The 23,939-nt window shown below is 37.6% G+C and overlaps 1 protein-coding gene across 5 annotated transcripts in view; it reads right to left on the bottom strand.

Annotated features, from left to right (window-relative positions):
- syt7b (synaptotagmin VIIb) overlaps positions 1-23,939 on the bottom strand; it is a 115,769-nt gene that overhangs the window by 40,876 nt on the left and 50,954 nt on the right. For 4 of the 5 annotated variants that reach the window (XM_028443009.1, XM_028443007.1, XM_028443008.1 and 1 more), the window contains exons 2-5: positions 22,303-22,406; positions 9,062-9,141; positions 8,376-8,510; positions 4,686-4,856 (exon numbers count right to left, since the gene is read on the bottom strand). In XM_028443009.1, coding sequence (XP_028298810.1) covers positions 4,686-4,856; positions 8,376-8,510; positions 9,062-9,141; positions 22,303-22,406 — 490 coding nt within the window. The remainder of the gene's footprint in view (positions 1-4,685; positions 4,857-8,375; positions 8,511-9,061; positions 9,142-22,302; positions 22,407-23,939) is intronic. The other variant, XM_028443011.1, reaches the window with a different exon arrangement.

Here is a 23,939-nt window from a genome sequence, read left to right as displayed (position 1 = left end):
AATAAGACTTTTGATCTTCAGTTTACTTTTATTTCATTCCATGTCTGAGAACACCAAGTCCCTAAATGCAATGTCACACACCCAGATTTTAGAAAACCTTGTTGCTGGCACTTAATGCATTGACATTCCAGTTGGGCATGAAAATGGATAAAAGTTGGCTGCAGACTTTATGGGGGTTTGGATTGTTACCAGCATTAATGGAAAATAATGACAAATGAAAGCCTCTGGTGAGAAACATTGGCTTTGTTTATTTGCTGAAGCGGGGAACGTGCTGAAAGGTGGACGAGAAGATGGACAATAATAATAATAATAATAATAATAATAATAATAATAATAAAAACCTGAAGTGAGAAGCTCAGATTCGCGATTGGATTTTTTTTCTAAATAATTCACCAATTTCTACTTAAGCAGCTCCAAAATCCTTTCCATTATCAGCTGCATTCACTCATTCCCAGTCACATTCACAAACCAACAGCAGCAGATCATACAAGGCCTCCAATGAAAGCAATTTATGCTATAGCTCCAAAGCCATGGTGTCAGATTGATATGATCCTTGTATGCATTTCTGTATGTTACTGAATTTACTTTTTTTTTTAAATAGTTTTTATAGTTAGTATACACTACCAGTCAAAAGTTTTAGAACATCCTTTTTCCAGTTTTTACTGAAAATCATTCAGTTTATTGTGTCATTGCACTCTGAAATGAAAGTATAGAACAAATAATCAATTTGAGTTGAAAAAGAAATCACGGAATCAATTTGTAGACGAAAATGTATTCTAAACACCAGGCTTTCAACCTTCATTGCTGCAGAACAGCTCTAAATTGTTAACCCACTTCATGTTCCCTGAAAAAGGCCAATTTTTGTAATTCAAACCTTTTTTTTTTTACCAGTACTTACCTTTGTGTCATTTCAAGCTATTCATTGGACTTGCACGACTTGAAATGCAATAAATAACTGAAAAAATTAAGGTGTTCTAAAACTTTTCACTGGTAATGTATATTGAGTTTTTTTTTTATTTTAAATTTATATTTATACAAAATGTAGGTAAAGTTGCATGGTTCACTTTAGATTCCTCTTATTTTAACTTTTAAAGAAATTTGTAACACACAAGTTCAGTCTTTTTTCTCTCTCTTTGTCATTAATTCAACTAAACAGTCATTTATTGAATAACTTTAAACTTTGTACCAACAACAATTGGCTAATATTTAATCCAATATCCAATGCATCCCAGGAATGTAACATAAATGGAGCGTTGGGAATAAGAAGCATTTTGTAATAATTAGGAATAAATGATAGTAATATATGATTTTTCAGAAATAATTAGGAGTGCAAAATATTTTCTATCCCACTTAATCCTGTAGTGCTGATGGCTTTTATCTCAGCTGGCATTATGTGCAAGGTCATGTGACAAACAGTCATCTTTACAGGGTCTGTTTGTCGGTGGGCACAGAATTACAGGAAATGATCTCACTCCATTTTGAAACTGTGGGATGAAACTGGAGTAACGGGAGAAATCCCACACAGCCAAAGGAGAACATGCAAACTCCCCACAGAAATGTCCTAGAACTCTCACCATGAATGAAACCAAACATTCTCAGGGCCTTCTTGTTGATGTGTGAGACGTAAGTGCAAACCACAACACCTTCTCTGGTTAACAAAAACTGATTATTTAAATTTTAAAAAAGTATCATTAAAAACTTCATTCTGGAGTTTGGAAAACACTGTAACAATCAATGGAAGTATGGAAAGTATGAAAAATTGAGTTTGATTTTTATAAATTTCCAGTACTGGAAAAGTATGAAAAATGGAAACTAGTGTATGGGGAAATATTCTTGTTTCCAAGACTTTTGCCACTGTTCTATTTTCTAAAACATAAATCTAAGAATATCTACATAGATATTGATCAATCTGCTCTTATTTCATCCAATCCATTTAAGGCCTGTCCAGGTGTAAACAAGTTTTACTTCTACTTTGATGGACAGCTTAGGTCCAAACACAGTTTTTCAAAATGCCGTAAATTATCTGACGACTGGCTCATAAATCCCAAATAGAAAGACTGGTTGGCTAAAGACCCAGAAAGGATAAAGAAAGCTAAATGCAGACTTTGTGTGGAATCGTTTGACATCTACAGAGAGGTGGCGGATGTGAGTCATTATGCAGGGGGAAAAAAGCTCTTTATTTATATGAGCTACATTACATAGCTATGATATTCTTGAGATTATTTGGTGACATAATGGCATACATATTCAGAATAATAAAAATATACAATCAATATAACAATTTATTATATTTAGAACACTTTACTTACTTACATGACACCTGTCATTGGCATGAATATGGTGTCATGAAGGCTGTCATTAAGTGTCGTTCGTTACCCTAACCCTAACCCTATCTAACCCCACTCGATCCCTCCACCTAATCCAAAAAATGCCAACATAGCTCCAAAGGTGTCATAATTTATCAAGCAACACTTAATGACAGCCTTCATGACACCTTCTTCATGCTAATGACAGATAATGACAGTGTAATGTCAACATTATATATAAAACTTCACATACATTGTGACCCAATTTATTTACGTGATAAACATATATTTACTCAAATGTCACAAATGATTAAAAATATGTCTTAACTGACATGTCTGGAAATCAAATGTCGTGTAGTTTGTTTTTAAAACCATATGTCCAAATGTTTCTCAAGTATGAGCAGCAAAGATATGGCTCCACATGGCAGGCTGGTGGTTCAGGGGTCAGCTCTCTAAGACGCTAGTTTTTCCTCCTCAAAAAGCAGGACCTTTTGATGAGGATTTAGCATGTCCTTCCAGGTATTCACCCCCACCCCATGCCTGCTAAGAACAGAGCTCAGTGGCAACAAGTAGGAATCAACAGATCATTTTTATATCAGTACCCTAATCAGTGACGTGCAGTCAGAGCAGGCAAGGTAGGCAGTGCCTACCCAAGGGTGAATTGATATTTTGATTAGCCTACGGTACCTATATGTTTGAAAGTGTCAGCATTTTGTGCTTTTCATAGCCTAAATGACTAAATATCGCTATTTCCTTTGCCTTTGGACGTAACCGTGCATTAGACGTAAGAGTGCATTAGTGAATTGATGGAGCGTAGCCGCAGCTGCTACGTTCTCTAGCTAGTGGGCGGGATAACACTACAGGCAGGATGACAGCACTAGAGATGATAGATAAACTTTCTTTTGAGGAAAAACGACAGCTTTTAAAAGATGGGAGACCAACACCTGAGATACCAGACCTTCAGCAAAGGTAAGGTCAGAACATTGTTCATATTTGCCACAGTGAATGTTTGGATTGGCTTTGTGGATGCGCCTCATTGAGGCTGTTCCGAGTTGTTGCTGTTGTCAGTCTCAGTGTTTCTCTGTTTCCAACACAAACAACAAATGCGCTGTCGTGTTATGAGATATATCTTGTTGGGAGAGTATGGAGGCTATATTGAATAATTGTTATGTTTCTTTAATGGTTTTTTACGACGTTGATTTTGCTAGATGGCTAAATGCTTGTTCATGTGGATCTTGTTGGGTTTTTTTCTTTCTTATTGTGAATTTCATATTTTGATAATAATTGAGATGACTTTGTTGTAAATTGCGCTATACAAATAAAGTTGAATTGATTCAACACTTGCCAGCAGAAACATATGGAAAAAACCTGTGAAAAAACCCTGGAACCAAACATAACAACCCTGGATCAATCTGACACTGAGAATATTCATGTACATACCTTTAATTTAAATGTTCTCCTGCACTACTTATCAATGCTCTAATGCACTATTTTCCTTTTATTATTATTATATTTTATTATTATCTTTCTTTTCTATTATTTTCCTTCTTTTTATCTTATTTTTTTATTTATATTTTTTTTTATTTTTATTTTTTATTTATTTATTTTAATTTTTATACTATTATTATTATTATTATTATTATTATTATTATTATTATTATTATTATCTTGTTATTTTATCGAGTTTGCACATTCTAGTCTAACTACTGTTTATATTTATACTTATGTTTATACTTATTATCATCTTTTCTAGTTGATTGTTTATTATTGAATGTTTTCACTATTGGAGAGAGCACAGTTGACCGAGTCAAATTCCTCGTGTGTACAACATACACTTGGCGAATAAAGATGATTCTGATTCTGATTCTGATTCTGAATTGTCATTGGTGTTGACATTGGTGGTCTCAATTTGCAACACCCTGCCTACCCAACCCTAGTGCTCACGGCACGTCACTGACCTTAACACATCATGTATCTGTGTTTTTTCTGCAGCATTCCCAGCATTTCAAAAGCTATTGCCATTATTTTGGATAAACAAGTGCTGTTTTTGAGGATCTTTAGTAAACACCTTCAGTACAAAAGAATAACAACACTATGTGGATTTATTTTTGACACGTCACAGCTGAATAGTAAATGACAAAAACATGCTTCTTTTAAGACTAATGATTTTCTCTGAGGTCGGGTTATTCATGCATTATACATTCCTCCTGCTGATCAACGACTTGTCTTTCGGACATACATCTGCTTTGAAGTGCGTCTTAATAGGATACATGACACAGGTTTTTTTAGTGCCTTTTTGCTCTCTGTTACTATCTGATAGTCCTGTCATGCCCAATGTAAACCCTCATGCGTTCCCGTCATCAACCATGCACCACTCACTTGCCAAACCGCAGGCCTCCGGCATGCATGTGGCTCTGGACCGTCTGCCAGCGCCCGGCCTTGCTGCCGCCCGTCACCATACTGCGAACGCTGTCACTGCGACTTGGCCCTGCCTCAGAGCAAGCACCACCCAATGGTCCAGCACCACACTGCCCACCCTTGTCAGCCCCACTGGGGGAACGATGGAGTAGATCGCCAACAAAACAACAAGGACAGACAGAAGAAAGTACCGCGACGGAACACAAAACAGGAGAAAGACGAGACAGACGCACAGTCGGAGAGCAAAAAAAAAAAGAAAGAAAAGTTTTAGTTACTCAAGAAAGACACTTCTGTGTCCAACCAGATGAATCCAATAAGATGGTGAGGTAGCTCCTGGTCAGAGCGGCGATCAACAAATAATGCTCAACATCATTATCTTCTTATGAGTGCAATCAACTCTGGAACTGTTTATTTCTACCCCAAAATATTGAAAATATATTGCACAGTGCACACAATCACTTCTGTTTAGAAATACAAAAAAAACTTACTATACTTTGGTAGTGAAAAAGCAGCAGAAGAAAGCTCTGTTATAATCCCAGAACTACAGTAATAAATGCACAAATCCTCCACTCATTTCTCACAAACCCATCCCAGTTCACCTCTACGTGGACGTCACAGAGACAAGAAACCAACTTGACCACAAGACCATGCCAGTGAGGACAAAGCACATGTCAGGCAGCAGCAGGGTAACCGCAACAGCAGGGCGACAACATTCAGGCACTATAGGAAGACCAATGGTTAAACAAGTAAAGAAAAAAGAAAAAGTGTAAGATAGAAATCAAAAGAATGAGAGGATGTGTTACTTTGGGGGTTTGTGAGGGTATTCCATTGGGTGCATAACTTTCCTCTGTTTTAACAATTGCTTAAATTGAAAATCACGTCCTGCCTTGACTGAAAATGTTTTGTGTTGGTGAAGAGAAACTTGTCTGATTTCTTTCAGGTGGGTACATCACTTAAAAATTGATGACAACTATTGCTTCAAGCCATAAAACTTCACTTTGTGAATAATCTGTCAAAACTCATGCTTTTTTAATGCACGCTCATGCTTTCTTGAGCGATTCTCTTTTTTTTTTCCTTTCTCGGTTTCAAAGTTTTGATGAGCTGCCCAAAGTTTTCTTTATTCTGACAGTAAGAGTGAGTGAGAGAGAGAGAGAGAGAGAGAGAGAGAGAGAGAGAGAGAGAGAGAGAGAGAGAGAGTTCATCTGATAAAGATATTCCAGAAATAACACCAAAGCCATCTTATTAAAAACTATTCTCGATGAGGTGTGGAGAAACAGATCTCTCTATAGAGAGTTTGAGATACTACATGTTTAATATATGTTTGTGGAAAATGATTTTGTTTATTGTCTTGCTGTGTGAGATGCAGCTAGATGCAATTCACACAGTGAGATGATACTAAAAACTAATTAGATGTGAAATCTACCAACTTTCCAGTTTAGCAGTGCTACTATTTTTAGACTATTCAGCAGTCGCAAAGCTCTGAAGATACAACAGGGAGGACAGAGAGAGGTGAGGAGTGAAAACGCAGAGCTTTACACACACATGCACGCACACGCAAGCACAAACAAACCGGTGAGAAAAATCAGACAAAGACAATCAACCAAATAAAGTGGCAGCAGGACATTAGAGTGAATTTGCATATTTGTGCATGCTCAGGGGAGAGTTAAACGAACAGATAGCTCTATTTGCATTCCTCTGGTGTGCATTAGCGCGAAGAATGTGGCCAAAGCATATTTTATCACTGAAAAAGATTCAATTGCAAAAAAAAAAAAAAAAACCCAAAAAACTTCTGAGCCTGGTTGGAAAAAAAAAGATCAATGCAGATTAATTCAAATAAATTGGTCCAGCATAACAAACCATGTTGACAGTGTTATTTGGTGCGGATCTATACGACTAAAACACACCAGCTTCCAATCGAAAGCCAGGTTTCTGATGGCCTTCAGGCAAACACACATTATAATTAGTATAAAAAACAACAACTTTAATTAAAAAACAAGAGCATGAGAGCGATGTTGATCAACTCCCTGTCAAAAAGAACACAATGGCCTGGAACACTCATGTATCTGTAACCATTTCCAGTTACAGCCCAGATCATACGGATGTGTGCCACACTATTGGCATTTTTCTGGCCCATACAAAATAGATATGAGCCGAAATTGGCTCACATAAGATGCTTCCAACGTAGTTATCTTGTGACATATGTGGGGAAGTTTTTGCTGAATTATGGCAAGTTCGCATTGACTTATCTGAATGTGAGCCAAAAGTGACCCCTATATAAAGTGCCAAATCTATTTGGTCTGTTCTTGGCTGACATCTGGCATTGTGATGGCTTAGTTGTAGCCAAGATTTGGCAAACAGGAGCAGAGCGCCCAAGTGCCATCATTCCATCCGGTATGTGGGCCGGATGCCAGGTGTGGGCCCACTGGACCAGATATACAGTCGACCAGAAGAATTTTGCTATCTTGGAGGAAGCAAAGCAAGAAACAAGACTAACGCAAGTCAGTACCTGGGTGTTTGTGGTTTTATGGCTTAAACTCTTACATTAGAGTGCTCAAAATTGCAATAAACGAAGGAAATTTCATTCATTCATTTATGAGTGGTGATCAAAAAAGGATGTGCATTCACAATCGCATAGCGAATTTTGGCCGCTTCCAGTGGAAATTGAACTCTTTCAATATTTAATATGCCAAATAATGTGGGCAACTTACCAGTATTATTGTATTGCTAATAATCAATCGTCTGCAGAGTGAAACAACTAGTAATTATAAGTAAAACTAAGTGACAAACTCTTTACTAGAGAGCATTTCATAGATATCTCCATGAACACAACATCTCAAATATTTGAAAATAAGAATGATCATGACCCAATTCTTCTTTGTTGGAGTAAAGGTGTCCAACTGTCCGAGGTTTACGTTAGCTTAATAATAATAATAATAATAAACATTAATAAGATGAGAGGTTGAAAGATGAGGGGCAGCGAGGTTAAGGCTGTAAGGGCATTAGAATGTGTTATCTGTGCTTCACTGTGCAAAATGTTATATATTTTTTTAATAATTATCATTTTTTTCATCTATGTGTGTTTGCAGAAACAACCAGATCGTGTTCTCCAGTCATCCATCATAAATGTAAGTGTTTCTGGAATGTTACCCTTAGCAAATCTTTACTTTCAAAAAAGATAAATGTATACATTAGGAAATCAGTGCTAGGAATTTCTATCTAAAAGTGATCATGTGCGGAACAGATCCGAATTTCTGTCAATGTCAAGGCAGTCCAGGAAATCACAGAAATGTTTTTGGACAAGCTTAGAATGATACGATCAGACGCTCCGAGGACAGCTGTGCATACTAAATGCCAGCTTGCTCTGGAGACGCTTGATTTAAATAAAACACGAGGATAGCCAAAGATTAGAAAGAAGACACTGCTATAAATAGGATATTGTGCCCTTTTAAATCTGTCAGATGAGTCTCCTTACAGCCAACAATAATACAGTATATATCATTTGTTCAACATCTATACACACAAATGGCCAAACATTACAATAAACAACACACAAAGTGGGTTTAATAATTGAATACATCCCTGATAATGAGTCATGTGGTGCTCGGTGTACACAGACAGATGGGTCCCATACACACCAGAACTGAGACTCACTTGGGTGTGAGGCGAGGGTCTCCGTAGGGAGCATAAGGAGACATGTTCAAGAGGAACTCCTTAGGAGGGTAGGAGCTCCACCTCTGTTGGACATTACTGCTGTCATTGTTATTCCAAAAGTCTCTGTCTAGATCACTGCAGGCACAGATAGAAAGCTCACAATGAAACGGGGAATAAATGTTGTAGGAAAAAAAAAAAAACACACATTATATTAGAACATTATATCAGCATATCTCAGAAATCTTATCTCAGAGCAAAATGCAGGAAAAACATGAGCCACAGTTAAATGTGCTCAGAATAAAAAGATGACATTCAATTCTGTTTTCTCCCGTTTAAGTATTGTATTTCAAGAAAGTGAGCCCTCCAGTTTATCCCTGTACAGGAATAGATACATGTCTGAGAGTATTTTGAGACAGAAAAACAGGTTGAAACAAGCTATAAAGTAAAGCTTTTTATTACCTTAATTATTTGAATTTTCACACAAATTCACCACAATTCCAAATAATTTATTACAAACTAATTTTGATACATAAACACACAATATATATATATATACTGTATATAATAGGGTTGACCACGTCATGCAGAGAGCTGAGAGGTTTCCTCTGCCGTCCAAAATGGCTGTTAACAATATTGCAACATCATAGATAATTTCCATACACCTTCATCTCCTGCCAAACACTTACTTAATGGCTTTATTCTCGCCTCTACCTCTCACAGACTCAGGAGAGCTGGCAGGATCCACCGCTGGCTTATTCCTTTTGCTCTGAAATGATACGAGAACAGGACAAATAATAATAAAAATGAAAGAAAGATCTTTAACTTCTGAGGGGTATTCCATAAAGCGGGTTATGTTCAAACTCTGAGTATGTTCAGGCTCAAATGAGGGAAACTCTGAGTATCCCATTCCAAAAAGCGAGGTATGTTCTTCTCTGAGTATGTTACCATGGCAACATTGTCTGTGAACTAAACCTGGTCGCTGCCAGGTTTTATCAAAGAAACCCTGGGTTTCTACCTGGCTCCACCCACCTGAACATCGTTTCTGAAAACTTTAATGAACCTTAACACTTTTCTCTGAAACACATTAGTAACATCACACACCACAGACGTTTTCACATCATTACTAATGTTGTGTTGCTTTACGTTTTTTTTTTTTTTTGTGCAAACGGTAGTTTTCTTTCTAACACTGTAGATGTAGATCATTAAGTGAAAGACACTGAGGTTGATCTGCATTAAAACATCTACTGACGTCTGTAGTAAAGTTCACTGAATACAAACCTGTGGATAATATAAAGGAGGAGATGATAATTGGTGACAATATTACATAAAAAGTCAATATAAATGATGCGATATCAAGCAGCATTTACTGTCTTTATATCCAGTGTAACAGGAGGGCTCTCTATGTAGCCATCCTATGCTGCTGACACGTCTCCTCAGACACATTTTATTTATATTATTCACCGCTCGTCATGTCACTGAAGCAATAAAGTGATGAAGTGACCAAAAAGTGTGACTAATTACAGGTGATTTAAGCCACTATAGTCACTGAAGACTGAACACACCTTTAGAACAGGCTCATATTCCTCAAACATTGGCTTATTTCACCCATTACGGTGAATAAATCACTATTTTCTGTTTGGTTGCCATGGCAGCTCGATTAAATCTCTGATCCATTGATGATGGCTTTTTGTCGCGCGCGTGCACGTAAGTAACCCAAGGTTTACATACTCAGGGTTGATTGACCCACTTCATACCAGCTTTAATGTTGACCCAGAGTTTATGGATAGACTCAGAGTTTGTTAACCCGCCTTTATGGAATACCCCTCAGTTGTGTTTGTAGGGCCTGCACAATGACTTTTAGCTTTTAAAGAATTCAGCAGCTTGAGCACATGTTGCACAAAATAAACGAGGGAAGAGAAATAAAATGGTTCAATGCCCAGACTCACAAGAGCCTCAGCAGAAAAAAAAAAACATTAAAGAGCGCGCCACTACAATGATTGGTTTCTCGTGTTTAAGGAAAACAATAAAAAGAGCACATGCATTCTGAGTCTGACTAACATCATACATTTCTAATGATGTCTTACTGTAAAGATGTCAAAGAGATTTATTGACAACAAAGGCACTCCGATACATAACTTGTTTTTATTGGATTTATTGAGGTTATCATCAGGGTCTTCTAATTTTTTACAGTTTTAATTCAATTGTAGAAAATTGTTACGTTTAAGGTTAAAATGTATGTGACGCTTTGGTTACATACCAATGTCATTCACAAAGATGAACCACAAAGCATGAATGAAATAAAATATGAACCCTAAACGAAGCACAAATGAAGAACAAACAAACCCAAAGCACAAATCACAAACGAATCACAAAGCATGAGTGAAGCATGAAAAAAACACAAACCCTGAGCAAAGCACAAATAAACCACGAATCACAAATGAACGTCGAACCCTGAACGAACCACACAGCATGAGCGAAGCGTAAAAAAGCATGAACCCTGAACGAAGCACAAACGAACCATGCACCACAAATCTTGAAAGAAGCAGAAATGAACCACGAACAACAAAACCAGAACGAAGCACAAATTACAAATGAACCCCGTACCCCGAACAAACCACAAAGCATGAACGAAGCATAAAAAAACCACGAACCCTGAATTAAACACAAACAAACCATGAACCACAAATGAACCACGAACCCTTAACGAAGCACAGACAAACTATGATCCACAAACCACAAAGCATGAAGAAAGCATGAACAAGCACGACAAAAAAACTAAATAAAGAAGAAAATCAAAGAAATTAGGTAGGCATTGTAGGAGATGCTGTGGAAGACAACCTAACCCTTAAACTTCAAAAGGAAACACAAAAAACAACCTTTTCTTTAAGGTCATAAAAATGTCAATTTGAACATTTAACAGAAGCTTCCACAGGGTTAGGGTTTTCTAAGTTCCTGAGAAAAAGTTTGTAAATTTGGCCTGAGAATTTTTTTATTTTGAATTGAATTAACTGGTGTTAATTGGTAAAAATAATTGTTCATTTTGACAAACCTTTTATTTTATAAAGTGCCTTTGTGGAAAATGAATTAAGTTCTAATTGTGCAAGTTTGGTTTCTTCCTTTTTAAGTTTATCCATGAGATGTTTACTGTATGCAAGGGAACCGTGGCAAGATTTATTACCAACAATTAACGTCGGGGTTGAAATGAACTAGTAACTTTTACTTTGAGTACTATTTAAATTAGCTACTTTTAACTTGTTTATTTTATGTCTGATTTATTTTTACTTGTACTTGAGTACAATTTGAATCAAGAAAAAGTACTTCTACTTGAGCAGGATATATCAGTACTCTTTACACCTATGCTAATTAGCACCGAAAGAATAGTTAAAATCCATGAAAGTTTTCCACACTTTAAGCACACTTTTCACTGGCCATTTTCTAAATCTTGCTCAAAGTCTTTTGTCAGAGTTCATCTCATGCTCCACCAAGTAGCAGCTTCACACACCTCTCCCATTATGAATATGCCACGTAAACGTCACAACGACAAGCCAGCCATCAATACTGGACTTTGTCATGAAGAAAAACGTCACAGGTAAGAATATTTTTTTATTTTTAATTGTATAAATAATTCATAGATCGAATTTGAAAAAAGTAGATTTTGAAGGGGTTTTTAATTCTTCTCTATGGAATTGAAAATGTACGTGTAAAGCAAATTCAGTCAATTTATTCTAAATATATCAAATAGGTCATGAATGTATTCCTTAAAACATGTAAAAAGACATTCAATGATTTATAATTAAATTGTGGAGCTATACGCTTCACAAACTGTGAAGTTTGTGAAATTTCTGTGTTCAGGATTTTTTCAGAAAATACATCATGCTAAGAAAAGTGCTACAAAATAGACAGAAGAAAAGCCACAATTATACTAATAAAACGCACCAAAAGCCACCATATAGCATAATATTTGCAAATTTTTCCGGGGGGTAAGGAGGGTCCTAGTTGTTGCTTGCCATTGGCGGTGCTGCCGCAGTCATTTCTCTCCGCAGTGTTTTAGCCTTCTACTTTTTTTTTTTTAGCCTACTACTTTTGTTTTCCGGGACATCACTGTGTATAATCATGAACCGCAAAAGATATCACACCATCAATGGATGGGTGCATGGATGGATGGATATAGTGTGCACACTCTAAACCCGTGTGCTGTCCTACTCTCTAGCAATGCCTCCGTCTATTGTAAATTGACATTTTTCCGGATGACTTCAGCTGTGTTTCTTTGGAGTGGGGGTTTGAATGACAGAACACACACACTAATACCAGAGCAGCAGCAGAGCAGCAGGTTCCACAAAGCAGCACTGTGTTGTAAGTGACAGTCCTAACCAGCATGCTGCTGAGCAGCTATGTAGGAGGCACGTACAGCCTGGAAACCAGGACAGCTTCATATCAGGTTTTGCTGAGCTGAAGGAAATTGTGTTAGTTCCATTATTCATAACTGTCGGAGGAGCACATCATACATGTGCTGATAAAAAAAAAGTATTATTAAAACATTTTTCAGCCATTTCAAAACAGAAATATGGGAAAATCCTCAAATAACATGTGACAACATGCTGACTAAGGGAAAGCAGAAATGAATACGATGAAATACACACATGGTACAACAACGATAAACAAAACAGAATATCATGTAAAGATCTACAGTTAATTTTCAGATCAATTTTTAAACGTTTTTATTTTTATTTTACTTATTTATTTATTTGATCATCTGTATTCTTATGTGAATCTTCCTCACATGTTTGAACTGAACACACAAATGAAAGGTAAGGAAGAAATATTAGCCACAATTTTAAAAGACATACTTTCCACTCTTGGGCTTTGAGTAAAATATCAACAAAACATTAATAACTCACTGATTTTCATGTTTGACCACAAAAAGTGGTACAGATTTTAGAAAGTAAAGAGCCCTCTTTGTGAACAATTTGAATGATCTCCTCCCACTCTCAGCAGAGATGCCCAGGCCTCCAGATCGATGCACACCTCCTCCAGCCGTTCTGGGGGAACCCTGAGGCGACACCAGGCCAGCTCAAAGACATAGTCCCTCCGGCGTGTCCTGGGCCTTCCACGAGGCCTCTTCCCAATAGGACATGCCTGAAACACCTTCCGAGGGAGGCAACCAGGAGGCATCCGAAACAGATGCCCGAGCCACCTCAGCTGGCTCCTTTCGACGTGAAGGAGCAGCAACTCTACTCCGAGCTCTTCCCGGGTGACTGAGCTTCTCACCCTATCTCGAAGGGTGTGCCCAGCCACCCTGTGAAGGAAACTCATTTCGGCCAACTGTATCCGCGATCTTGTCCTTTAGGTCATTACCCAAATCTCATGACCATAGATGAGGGTAGGAACGTAGATCGATCGGTAAATTGAGAGTTTTGCCCCTCGACTCAGCTCCCTCTTCACCACAACAGAAATCAGAAAATCAGAAATCAGAAATGTTTTTAATGGCCATGTACAGTTTTAAGGACAGTACAAGGAATTTGTCTTGGTAGTTGGTGCACAAAACAAACAACAAAAAAAATTAAAAAAAACAAAGAACAACCCAGCAACAATAATAATAATAATAATGATAAATATAAAGGATGAGGGATAAATAAAGGATAGATAGAGAATAAAGGATAAATATATAAATATATATATATATATATATATATATATATATATATATATACACAGTGCAGCAGATAATGTCATCATGGAGGTGGTGATCGGGTGTGTGGGGTGGGGGGGGGGTTCAGTGGGTGACTTGGGGTGTGTTCATGTGGATGGTGGCAGAGGGAAAGAAGCTGTTTTTGTGTCTGGAAGTTCTGGTCCTGATGGACCGAAACCTCCTTCCAGAAGGGAGAGATTGAAACAGTTTATGACCGGGGTGGGAGGGGTCGGCCACAATCTTTCCTACACGCCTCAAAATCCTGGAGGCGTACAGGTCCTGGAGGGGGAACCACTACACTAAATACTGTTTCTTTCCACTTATCTATAGTTTTTAAATAGTTTTCTAAGCAAAATGTTGTAGTTGGACAAAGGAGTATTGGGGCCAAAAAAATTTGAGAACATCAAAACTTATTAAAAGCAGAATTGTTTATTCTGAAATAAAAGCATAAACTCACCACTTTGTATCCACGCAGCCATAGGAGGAGATGGTAGTAGCTTTCAGTGACATGCAGTGCCTTCTACATGCATGCCAGTGTGTCTCTAATGCATCCCAAATACAATCTATTATTGATAATGCTACATCCCTTATGTCCCACTCAGCAGCACAGAAATAACAGTGAGATTAGCAAGAGACCTGAGACAGTCTATATCCAAATCAAGCCACTGGAACTTCAAAAATACACATGCTGTACAGGGCAAAGGCTAACTTATCAAATTCAAAGATTAAGAAAAGGATAAGGGTTCAATGGTTATACGAGTGCAATGAAGTGGATCATTAAACCAGATCAGAGGGTGGAGAAGGTACAATGTTGGAGGATGGGGCAAGCATAAGGAAAGATAGAGAGGAGAGGCAGAAAGAGGAAGAACACAAAACACACACTGGGAGATAAGTGTGAAAAGGAGAGAGAGTGAGTGATGGGGTAGATTGGACATGAATAAAGGCACATGTAAGCACAAACCAAAATGATGAAACTTTGCCACTGCGTGATGACAGCACACATGGTAGAAATAAAGAGAGGATAGAGGACGGATGAGGATTCAGAGCAGCGCGGCTCTGCTTTCCATCGGGGCCTTGAGTTATGCCGTTTTAGGCTCTATTATGCAAACACAAGACGTACAGGGCAAAGTGATTTTTAATTATTCAAGGTGTGGCCAGATACAGTCTGCTCATTGTCAAGATGGAGAGTGTTTTCCGTGTTCTATCCTGTGCCTGAGGCAGAAGTTACTGAGTTCTGTGAGCAACTGGATCTAATCTCATTAAGGCAGAATTCCGCTCCTAAATTACAATTCAAGTATTAATTAAAAGAGGGAGCGGGAGAGCAAATGTTGTTACTATTTTTTTTTTGTCAATTTAATGCCAAAGCTGTTATGTAAGACAAACATCTAGGTTAATGCCTTGTTTGTTCAAATTATCTCTGACTTTCCCCTTTTCCAACCCTCTCCCATCCCAAACAGATAAGAGAGAAAATAGTCTAAAATATGTATTATTATTATTATTATTATTATTATTATTATTATTATTATTATTATTATTATTATTATTATTATTATTATGATTATATTTATTATTTTTCTTGGCATACTGGTATGACCTGCTGATCAGGATCTTGTGAGACACACACATTGTTGTCCACCTGTTGTGTTGTCCACACCTGGTTACACGTGTCTGTGCTTTGGTCACACATGTTCTTCTGGTCACTGGGCTTCATGTGATGAGTGAAGGACAGACTAGATTGTTTTAATAAAACTCCAGTTGTGCAGACAGCATGATGGACTGGTTCTTGCTCTCATTGAGCTCAGAGGAGAGGGTTCTGCACTGTTCGCGGGAAAGCTGCAGTTCATCAGAGTACCAGCTGCACTTGTCCTGAGCCTCCTTTAATTTACCTGTAAAGTCGTCCTGCATTTCCTGGATCTTGGACTCGCTCAACAAAAAAAAAATCAATTATTCAATGTATTATGTTAAGTCAGTGGTTCCCAAACTTTTGGCAGTCGCGTACCCCTTCAGAAGTCATGTACCTCCTACTCCTGCACACTTATAAAACATGATAATGTAATGTCATATACAACGTAGCCGGCCCCACAGTGAAGTGTATCCCTGAATTTTACCCATCCGGTTGACGAATAATTAATAATAATAATAATAATAATAATAATAATAATAATAATAATAATAATAATAATAATAATAATTAATCTGTAAGCACACAAGAAAACAACTTATTCAGAATTATAACTTTTTGATTTATTTAGTTTTTTAGCCCACTGGCACTTAAATAATTCTCTCTTTTTAAAAAAAAGAAATGTCTAGATCTTTTTTTTTTTTGATTTGTCATATAACATTAATGAAAATTGTACATCATCATGAAACTGTGAAATGCAACTTTAATGGGAAAGGTGAGGTTGAGGGGATGCAAACAACTTAGTTCATGCTCAGAAACACTTGTAAACTGGTTGTATTATTATTAATATTATATTATTATTATTGTTATGTTCATAACAGGAACCATGCACAATAACAAAATAATATTTATAAACTTGTAAATATGCAGTAGGGACTACTCGCAGGTAAATAAAGCCCTATTAAACTTCGGAAAACAATAATCAGGAATAAATATGATAAAGACAGTAGCTCTAACAACCGGTACAATGATACACTTGGTGATATTACAGCCTGTCAATGCAGTACGGAGCAGAATTTACTCTGTCTCCGGTAGCCTATGTCTCTGAAATATTTCTGGGTTTTAGTATCTCCCAACTTTTGCGTTATACAACCCACTGTGGCCACGTAACTCCACCTGTAGAAATATATGTGAACCCCATAGCAATGTAGCTTTCATCATATTTGTATTTTGATTGCGTCTCTGCCTGAGGCTGCATGAAGGTGCTCTGCCTCTGACTCCTCGCCGCTCTCTATGGCCATGCAAGCTGGGCTATCCACAGACCACAGGTGTACCACTGCTAGCATCTTGGTCTGCTGCACACTGTGAATAGTTGGTGTTGCTATCGTTATCAGGTGAACCTTAACTGTCGGCTGACTAGTTGATGTAGCTCTCTTTCATCCCAGAGTCTCCTCATTACCCCCGATGTGAAGTAGATCACATGTAAATATACATATATTATTGTGGGCATATGGAGTTAATCCACGACTATATGAGGACTGATTAAATAAAGCCATGTTTATGGAGGATAGGATTAGTAAGTCTTTGCTTATCTCACCTCCCTTTCCAGTGGAAGTTTTGATTCCGGTTGTTGATATTTTTCTTTGTTTAGTTGTTTCCTTCAGATTTATCTTTCAGAGACACCTGTCAGTCGCCACCAAATTGTAAATATTGATAAATAAATGCAATTTAGACACGAAGAGGCAGATTCACTAAGATCTGAAATAAAGGGTGGTAAACCAGTTGCTTCCCTAAATCCTTTAGTGACACAGTTTCCTCACCTGCTGCGCGGAATTCACTAAGATTGCATCAATGATTAGTGCACGGGCAGAACTGGTGCAGATCACACCTATTTAAATGAGCGTTTTTGCTCGTTTAATGTGGAGACGTCAGTAGGCACAAGCACACTGACATTTGAGGAAGTTAAATTTGACGCAGATGGACTTCTCTGTCTGCTGCACAAACATTTAATAATGTAGAAAACTGAATAAAGTTTTTTTTTTTTTTTTTTTTTTAAACAACAACTTTAAAATAGCGTATTTCAGTTTTATTCTTGTTTACAATAAATTGCCTACTAAAATTTTTCTTTGTCTCACTCGCATTTCTTCTTTTTGCATTTTGAAGCTCGACTTAGAACCTTCTTAAGATCCAAGAGTGCAAAATGTAAATGTTTGCAATTTTTCAATTTTGATCAGGAGTGTATATATATTAGATTTAACCATGAGTAAATGCAATCCTAATATGTAAAATACTATTTTAAAAGTGCTCGGATTGGGCCAAACGTGGTATCAACGGAAAGTTCTGGTCCCCCCGAGTCCGAATATGTGCTTTTTTTAAAATCTCTATTACATTAATATTATTTTTTAATAAACACAAAAACACTTATACTTACACTATATTTATGTGGTATCATTTCTAAAGTGATTTCTGCTAGTAGTGGAACGGGATATTGACGGCGTTGTATTGCTTTTAGTTGTTCAGCGTTCACATTCACTGAATATTATTTACTGATTTTGCTCGTTCCTCACTTGCTGCTGGAGCGCAGGGAACAAATATGATTGCGTGCTTCAGTCAGGTCTGCTCCTCCACGCACGCGCCATCCAATCAGGTCTGCAATACTGCAACGGACTGGGTTCTACGTTCTGGTTATGTTCCACTTGTGTGTATTCAATGGTTGAGATCTTTCATGGCTGTGAAGGCATCATGGTTACGTGCAGCTTTCTCTGCCAATGTGTGACTTTGTTTACATGTGTTCTGAGTGTTGAATGGCTAGGAGGCTGGGGAAAGGGTGGGCGTAAGCGGGGAAAAGACTAGTGAACAATTCTGTTCCCACGGTAGTGTGAGTGTATGCCGGTGTAAGATGGTTCTTTGTGTTGATTGTTTATTTTTGGCGTTACTACAACCTCCATTAAAACCTGTAAAACTGTAATAATGACTGAAGTCACGTCATTACAATACCTTTTGGGCAGAGCTGCGGTGTGATGGAATTACGATTATTACTTGATTATTTTGAAAATAATCCAAATATTTCATTCTGTATCTATGCACTACGTCCAGTCCGGCACAGGCTTATTTTTGTGAAATCACTGCAGCACAGCTCCAGCGTCCAGCAAAAATAGAAGTTCTGCGTATCTGCTGCAGAAGGCTCCAACATGCTGCAGCAGTTACGGAGCTGTGCTGGAGCAAATTTGGATCCGGTGGAAATTGACACATTGACTTTAATGGAAACCTATCAGCTTCGCTGCAGTTTCAGAGCAGTTACTGATACGGTGGAAATTGGGAGTTCGCCTACTCCCGACCAGGTTAGCCATTCAGCGTAAGTGACCATGGTGATTTACCTCGGTTAGAAGTTAACCAGCGTCTTAGGACAGCACACACTGAATAAATCCCAGGAGTTAGCGTTATCAGACAAAGTCCAGCTTTGTACTACAGGCCATAGTTGTATTGATTTTGTTATATGTATTTTAATTATTTAGTGGTACTGCCATTCATCCATTGATTAGTTAGGATTTTGTCATTCATTTTGGTGGAGACAGGAAGCCAATGGAGAGAATGCAGGACAGGTGTGGCGGGTATGTTTTCTGGTTTTTTGTAAGGATTCTTCCAGCAATTACCGTAGTTTACATTAAAGCTTCTAAAATTGCGTGTTTAAAATGCTGGCAAAAATGTGTTTTACAGTGTAGGGTTGGCTGAGTGATGATCTGTGAGGTGATAATAACACTGATGTCACAGCATTCTGCTTCTTTGTTTTATATTTATATTTACAGATGTGAATTTAAAAAAAAAAGAAAAGAAAAGGGAAAAAAGTATACTATGTCAGCATACTATTCAAAAAGAAGACAAAATGAATCTCGCTAGAACTATAACATGGAAGTCAAGAAAAACGTCAAAGGCGATCAGCAGAACTCAGTTGACAGTCAAACATGTCAGGAGATAAAAATGTCCTGAACAAACAAAATCTCTACTTAACATACTATTCAAAAAGAAGACAAAATGAATCTCGGTGGAACTAAAGGAGAAAAAAGGGTGATAAAGAGGAATGTAATAAGAAACGGACCAGGAAACCATGCTGACAACAAGCAAGGGAGATAAAAGATCCTACAAAAGGGGATGAGAATACCAACCCACCTTCTGTCAAGGAAATGAAAATAAACTGACAAAAGGAACAAACAGTCTAAAAAGCCCATCAGGATGACACAAAGAAAGACAGAGACAGCATGAATGTAAGGAAAGAAAAAAAAAAACGTCAAGTATCTTCTAAGCACAATCAGTTGCCTTGTGTATGAAATGCGCTATACAAATACAATGGCCTCGATTTTACACATTACACTCAGAAAAAAAATACAGTCCTTCGGCAACTTTTTAAAAAGTGGGAAAAGCTACACAATAAAAGGAAGGCGTGAGTCGAAAATCTGGGCAGAAATGCCATCAGCTCAAATTACCTTGAAGAAATTACAGTGGCTCGAGCAGGCAATAGATCATTAACATATGATTCATTAGCATGGGTGCTGATGGCCTGAGGCTCACGGCCATGATGCACAAAACCCACAGGTAACGCTGTTATATCAGAGAGCACACGGGCGTCGGTCATGTTTGCTGTCCTGGTGAAACCCACAAAACAAGCACAAATGCTCTCCTGACAGAAAGCAGAATAAGGAAACATCATTCAGTCACTACGCATTGAAAGACTTGTGTGTATACAACCAATTCAAGGTTACGGCTTTGTCAGAGGACTGCCCAGCTGCCCACACAACTACAGTCCATCATCACTCTTTTACATTGCTCAGAAACACCAAGGAAAAGAGGACTGTATGTACAAAAAGGTTCAACTCTGAAAGAAGAAACAATTCAATATTTTTATAATTATATTTTGCTATGCCATCAATTCTTTGAAAAACAAAACAAAAACCAAGATAAAGCCCTATACACATGCTGTTTTAGGAGTATACTGAACTGAGCCTGAATTTATGTACAGACAACTCAAGCAATAGATTAAAAAATGTAACTATGTAATAAGTAAAATAGAAATGCTGCCATCTTTCAATGAAATAAAATGAGCTATTTAGGTCTTTTATTTGTTTTTAAATCCATCCCAAAAAACAATACTGATGCCTTTACTGATGCCAACACTGATCAACCTTTTACCTAAGGTTGTCAAAAAAAATTATTCAGCTTAAAACCACATCATAATTTGTTATTAGTTTGTAATTTGCAAACTTTTTTTTTAATACAGCAAATAATTTCAATAGTAAAGACTTTACTGTCTGATGAGGTATCTGCAACCTGCAGGGCATCTGTCATGCACCCCCGTGTTTGTGTTTTATTGTGAATGTTTGCAGTTTATACATGATTACACATGCAAAACAAATGAGGTATATATGAAAAGTAACATGTGACATTGGCTGCATTCTTTGGTTAAAAAGTCACTTTTTAACAAATCCGGTGACTTTTTCCATCAATATTTCAGTACTCAATGACTTGTCAGCAATTACAGCTGTACGGTAATTAGTTGCAGCACATCCAGCTGTCAATCACTGCAAAGCGTTTTCAAAAGTTCAACTATATCTTCTCTTAACACATATATTTAAAGAGTAACTAAAGCCCAAAACCACTTTTTTTTGGCTGAAAACAAATGTATTTGGGTATGAAGTAGTGTTGTTGATGGATCCTTGTCCAACTCTTCAATCTTATATTTTGCTGTAAAAATGTAAGAGTGACTGCCCTCTATGGGTTGAAACTATTAGAATTGGATTTTGCTATTGGCTGAGAATGGTGGTTTGTGATGTTTTGGTGGCTTCTTATGTCACGAATCACCACTGTTGGCCCCGCCCCTTCTATTTAAATTGAAAGCATTGTGAATAGAGATGTAGAGAGAGTATTGAGTTACCATATCATCGGTTGCACTTTGGACATTTATAGTAGACGGAGCGTGTCTTAAAGGTGCAGCCCGCAACTCTCAGATCCCTCTCTCCCCTTCCCATCCACATGAACACATGCACCACAGAGTTCTAGTGTAACAATTACAAATCAAACATAATGTTTTTTAAGCAGCAGTAATTAACTTTCAAGCTGAAAAGTTGCTAATTCCATCTTCTAGTCCTTCAGACCATACACTGTAAAAAAGATGACGCTTCAGCCCCGGGAAGGGGGCGGGGACTGTGAGTAACAACTGTCAGACAGCCCATCAAATACAATCCTGGCTCTGATTGGTTCTTTTTGCTCGGTCGTGGCGCATTCTGGCAATCTGTCAAAGGCTGCAGGAGCAATGCTCCTATCTTTTATCACACAAACTACTAGTTTCATGTAAAGCTGTCCTTACATAGTGACAGCTTTAGAAAATATTACTAAAAGTCACTTTTATAAGAGTTGCAGACTGCACCTTTAACTGCTCCAGAAGCCCCGCCCATAATTAAGGCATTTTTATTTTTATTTCCAGACTAAACGCACACTATCCAAAACCTCTGGGTTTATCTACTCTTTAAATCAATATATCCCTTTATCATCTATTGGGGGTCATCATACACACATGTTGGAGGTAATGTAGTTATTATAAATGTATATAAACAGCTGAAACTTACCAGTTTACGTTGGCACCAGCTGCACACACCGCAAAGAGCAACCAGCCAAACAGCGCACACTAAAAAGGCAACCGATACCAGGAACACACTGAGAGACACTGATCCTGAGGAGCAGAAATAAAGAAGGGAAAAACAGACACAGTTATTAGTATATCTGAGACCACGTTTCATGTCCTGCTTTAATCTTACAGTTTAATGTGTTGAATGTCATTCAACGATCAATGCCTTGTAAAACTGTAACCCTCTTTTCTCGCTCTCTTCCCCTATTATCTTAGTTACCAGGAAGAAACAGAGAGAAAAAATGAGGGAGTTATAACAGGAACAAGAATAAAGAAGATGTGAAAATCTTTGAAACAGATGCACCATGTCTTATGCATATCTCAGTGATTAAAGGAAGAAGCTCAAGTGTCAGGCAGGGAAAAATACTGGGAGGCTAGAGAAGCCTTGCAATCGCAGACATTGTTTTCGCTCTCTCTTTCTCTCCCCTATTGTGTAAAATCTTCAACAACACTGTTAATCAGATGAGAACTTCCTTAGAGCCTGTCATTCTCCTGTTTCTTTCAATAATGTTCCTAATTCTACTGTCTGCGTTGTAGTGAACAATGCATCAGTAGAAATGTTAACAATGAGCTGATAATTCTGCAAAAAAAAAAACAATCATGTCATGTCAAAGTCACCAGCAAGAGGATTTGTAAAATAAAACTCAAAGAGGTTAAAATAGGGGTCATCCAGAATCAGTATATTGACCCGGATCATATGCAAAGTCTAATCACTAGTTCTTTATCCCATTTTGTATATTTTCTGAAGATTTCATCACAGTCCGTCCATCAGATTTTGAGTTTGACAGTTCACAGACAAATCAATAAATAAACACTAACAAAAACCCAACTCCCTTGACAGAGGTAACAATAGAAATAATGAATCCAAATCATTAAAATCATCAATTATGATATGCCTGATTTAAGGAGAAAAATAATCATTCTGCCTTCTGACTTTTTTGAGCACCCATGTTAGACTAAAATCTAAATAAAAACAACAATCACACAACCACTGCAGTGTTTTCTGTTGGACCTCTCTCTGGTTGGCTTGTCAGACTCACGCCACAATTTGCATTATTAAATTTGATCAGTGTGCACAGAATGAAAATAAGCACAGCATATTTTTAGGCCAGCTATAAAACAAATATCCAGTGCATTATCCAGATGACATTCAGCAACATTTTGCAACCAGACCTCCTGTGATGGTAGCATCATCCATTGGTCTGCCAGTTTAATCCCCAAATATTTATGCCTGGTTCTGTCTATCATTTACTAACCGTGCTGAAACCTAGATTATGCCAGCTGTCTAGCCTTTACTGATATCACCAGTCATATCACAGCCTTTTTCCACTGCTCCCCTGTTTCCATCAGCATTTATAGCAAATCAGTTTAGCTCATTCAGTCATGCTGCACTTGCCAAGCTTTCTGGACATTCTTTCTATCCGACTACCTGCCAGATTGGAGGTCTCGGCTGTTATCAGAATTTCTCCAAATTTGTCTCCACATTCACAACCACCACCTCCTGGTTTTATTCGATGTTGTGCTCCTATCTAATGATAATAATGTTCACAGTCTGAAATTGCAAGCTTTGCCAAGCCA

The sequence above is a fragment of the Gouania willdenowi genome, chromosome 3 (genome assembly GCF_900634775.1).
Source record: "Gouania willdenowi chromosome 3, fGouWil2.1, whole genome shotgun sequence".
NCBI classification, from domain to species: Eukaryota; Metazoa; Chordata; class Actinopteri; order Blenniiformes; family Gobiesocidae; genus Gouania; species Gouania willdenowi.
This window is presented reverse-complemented; position numbering and strand designations above follow the sequence as displayed.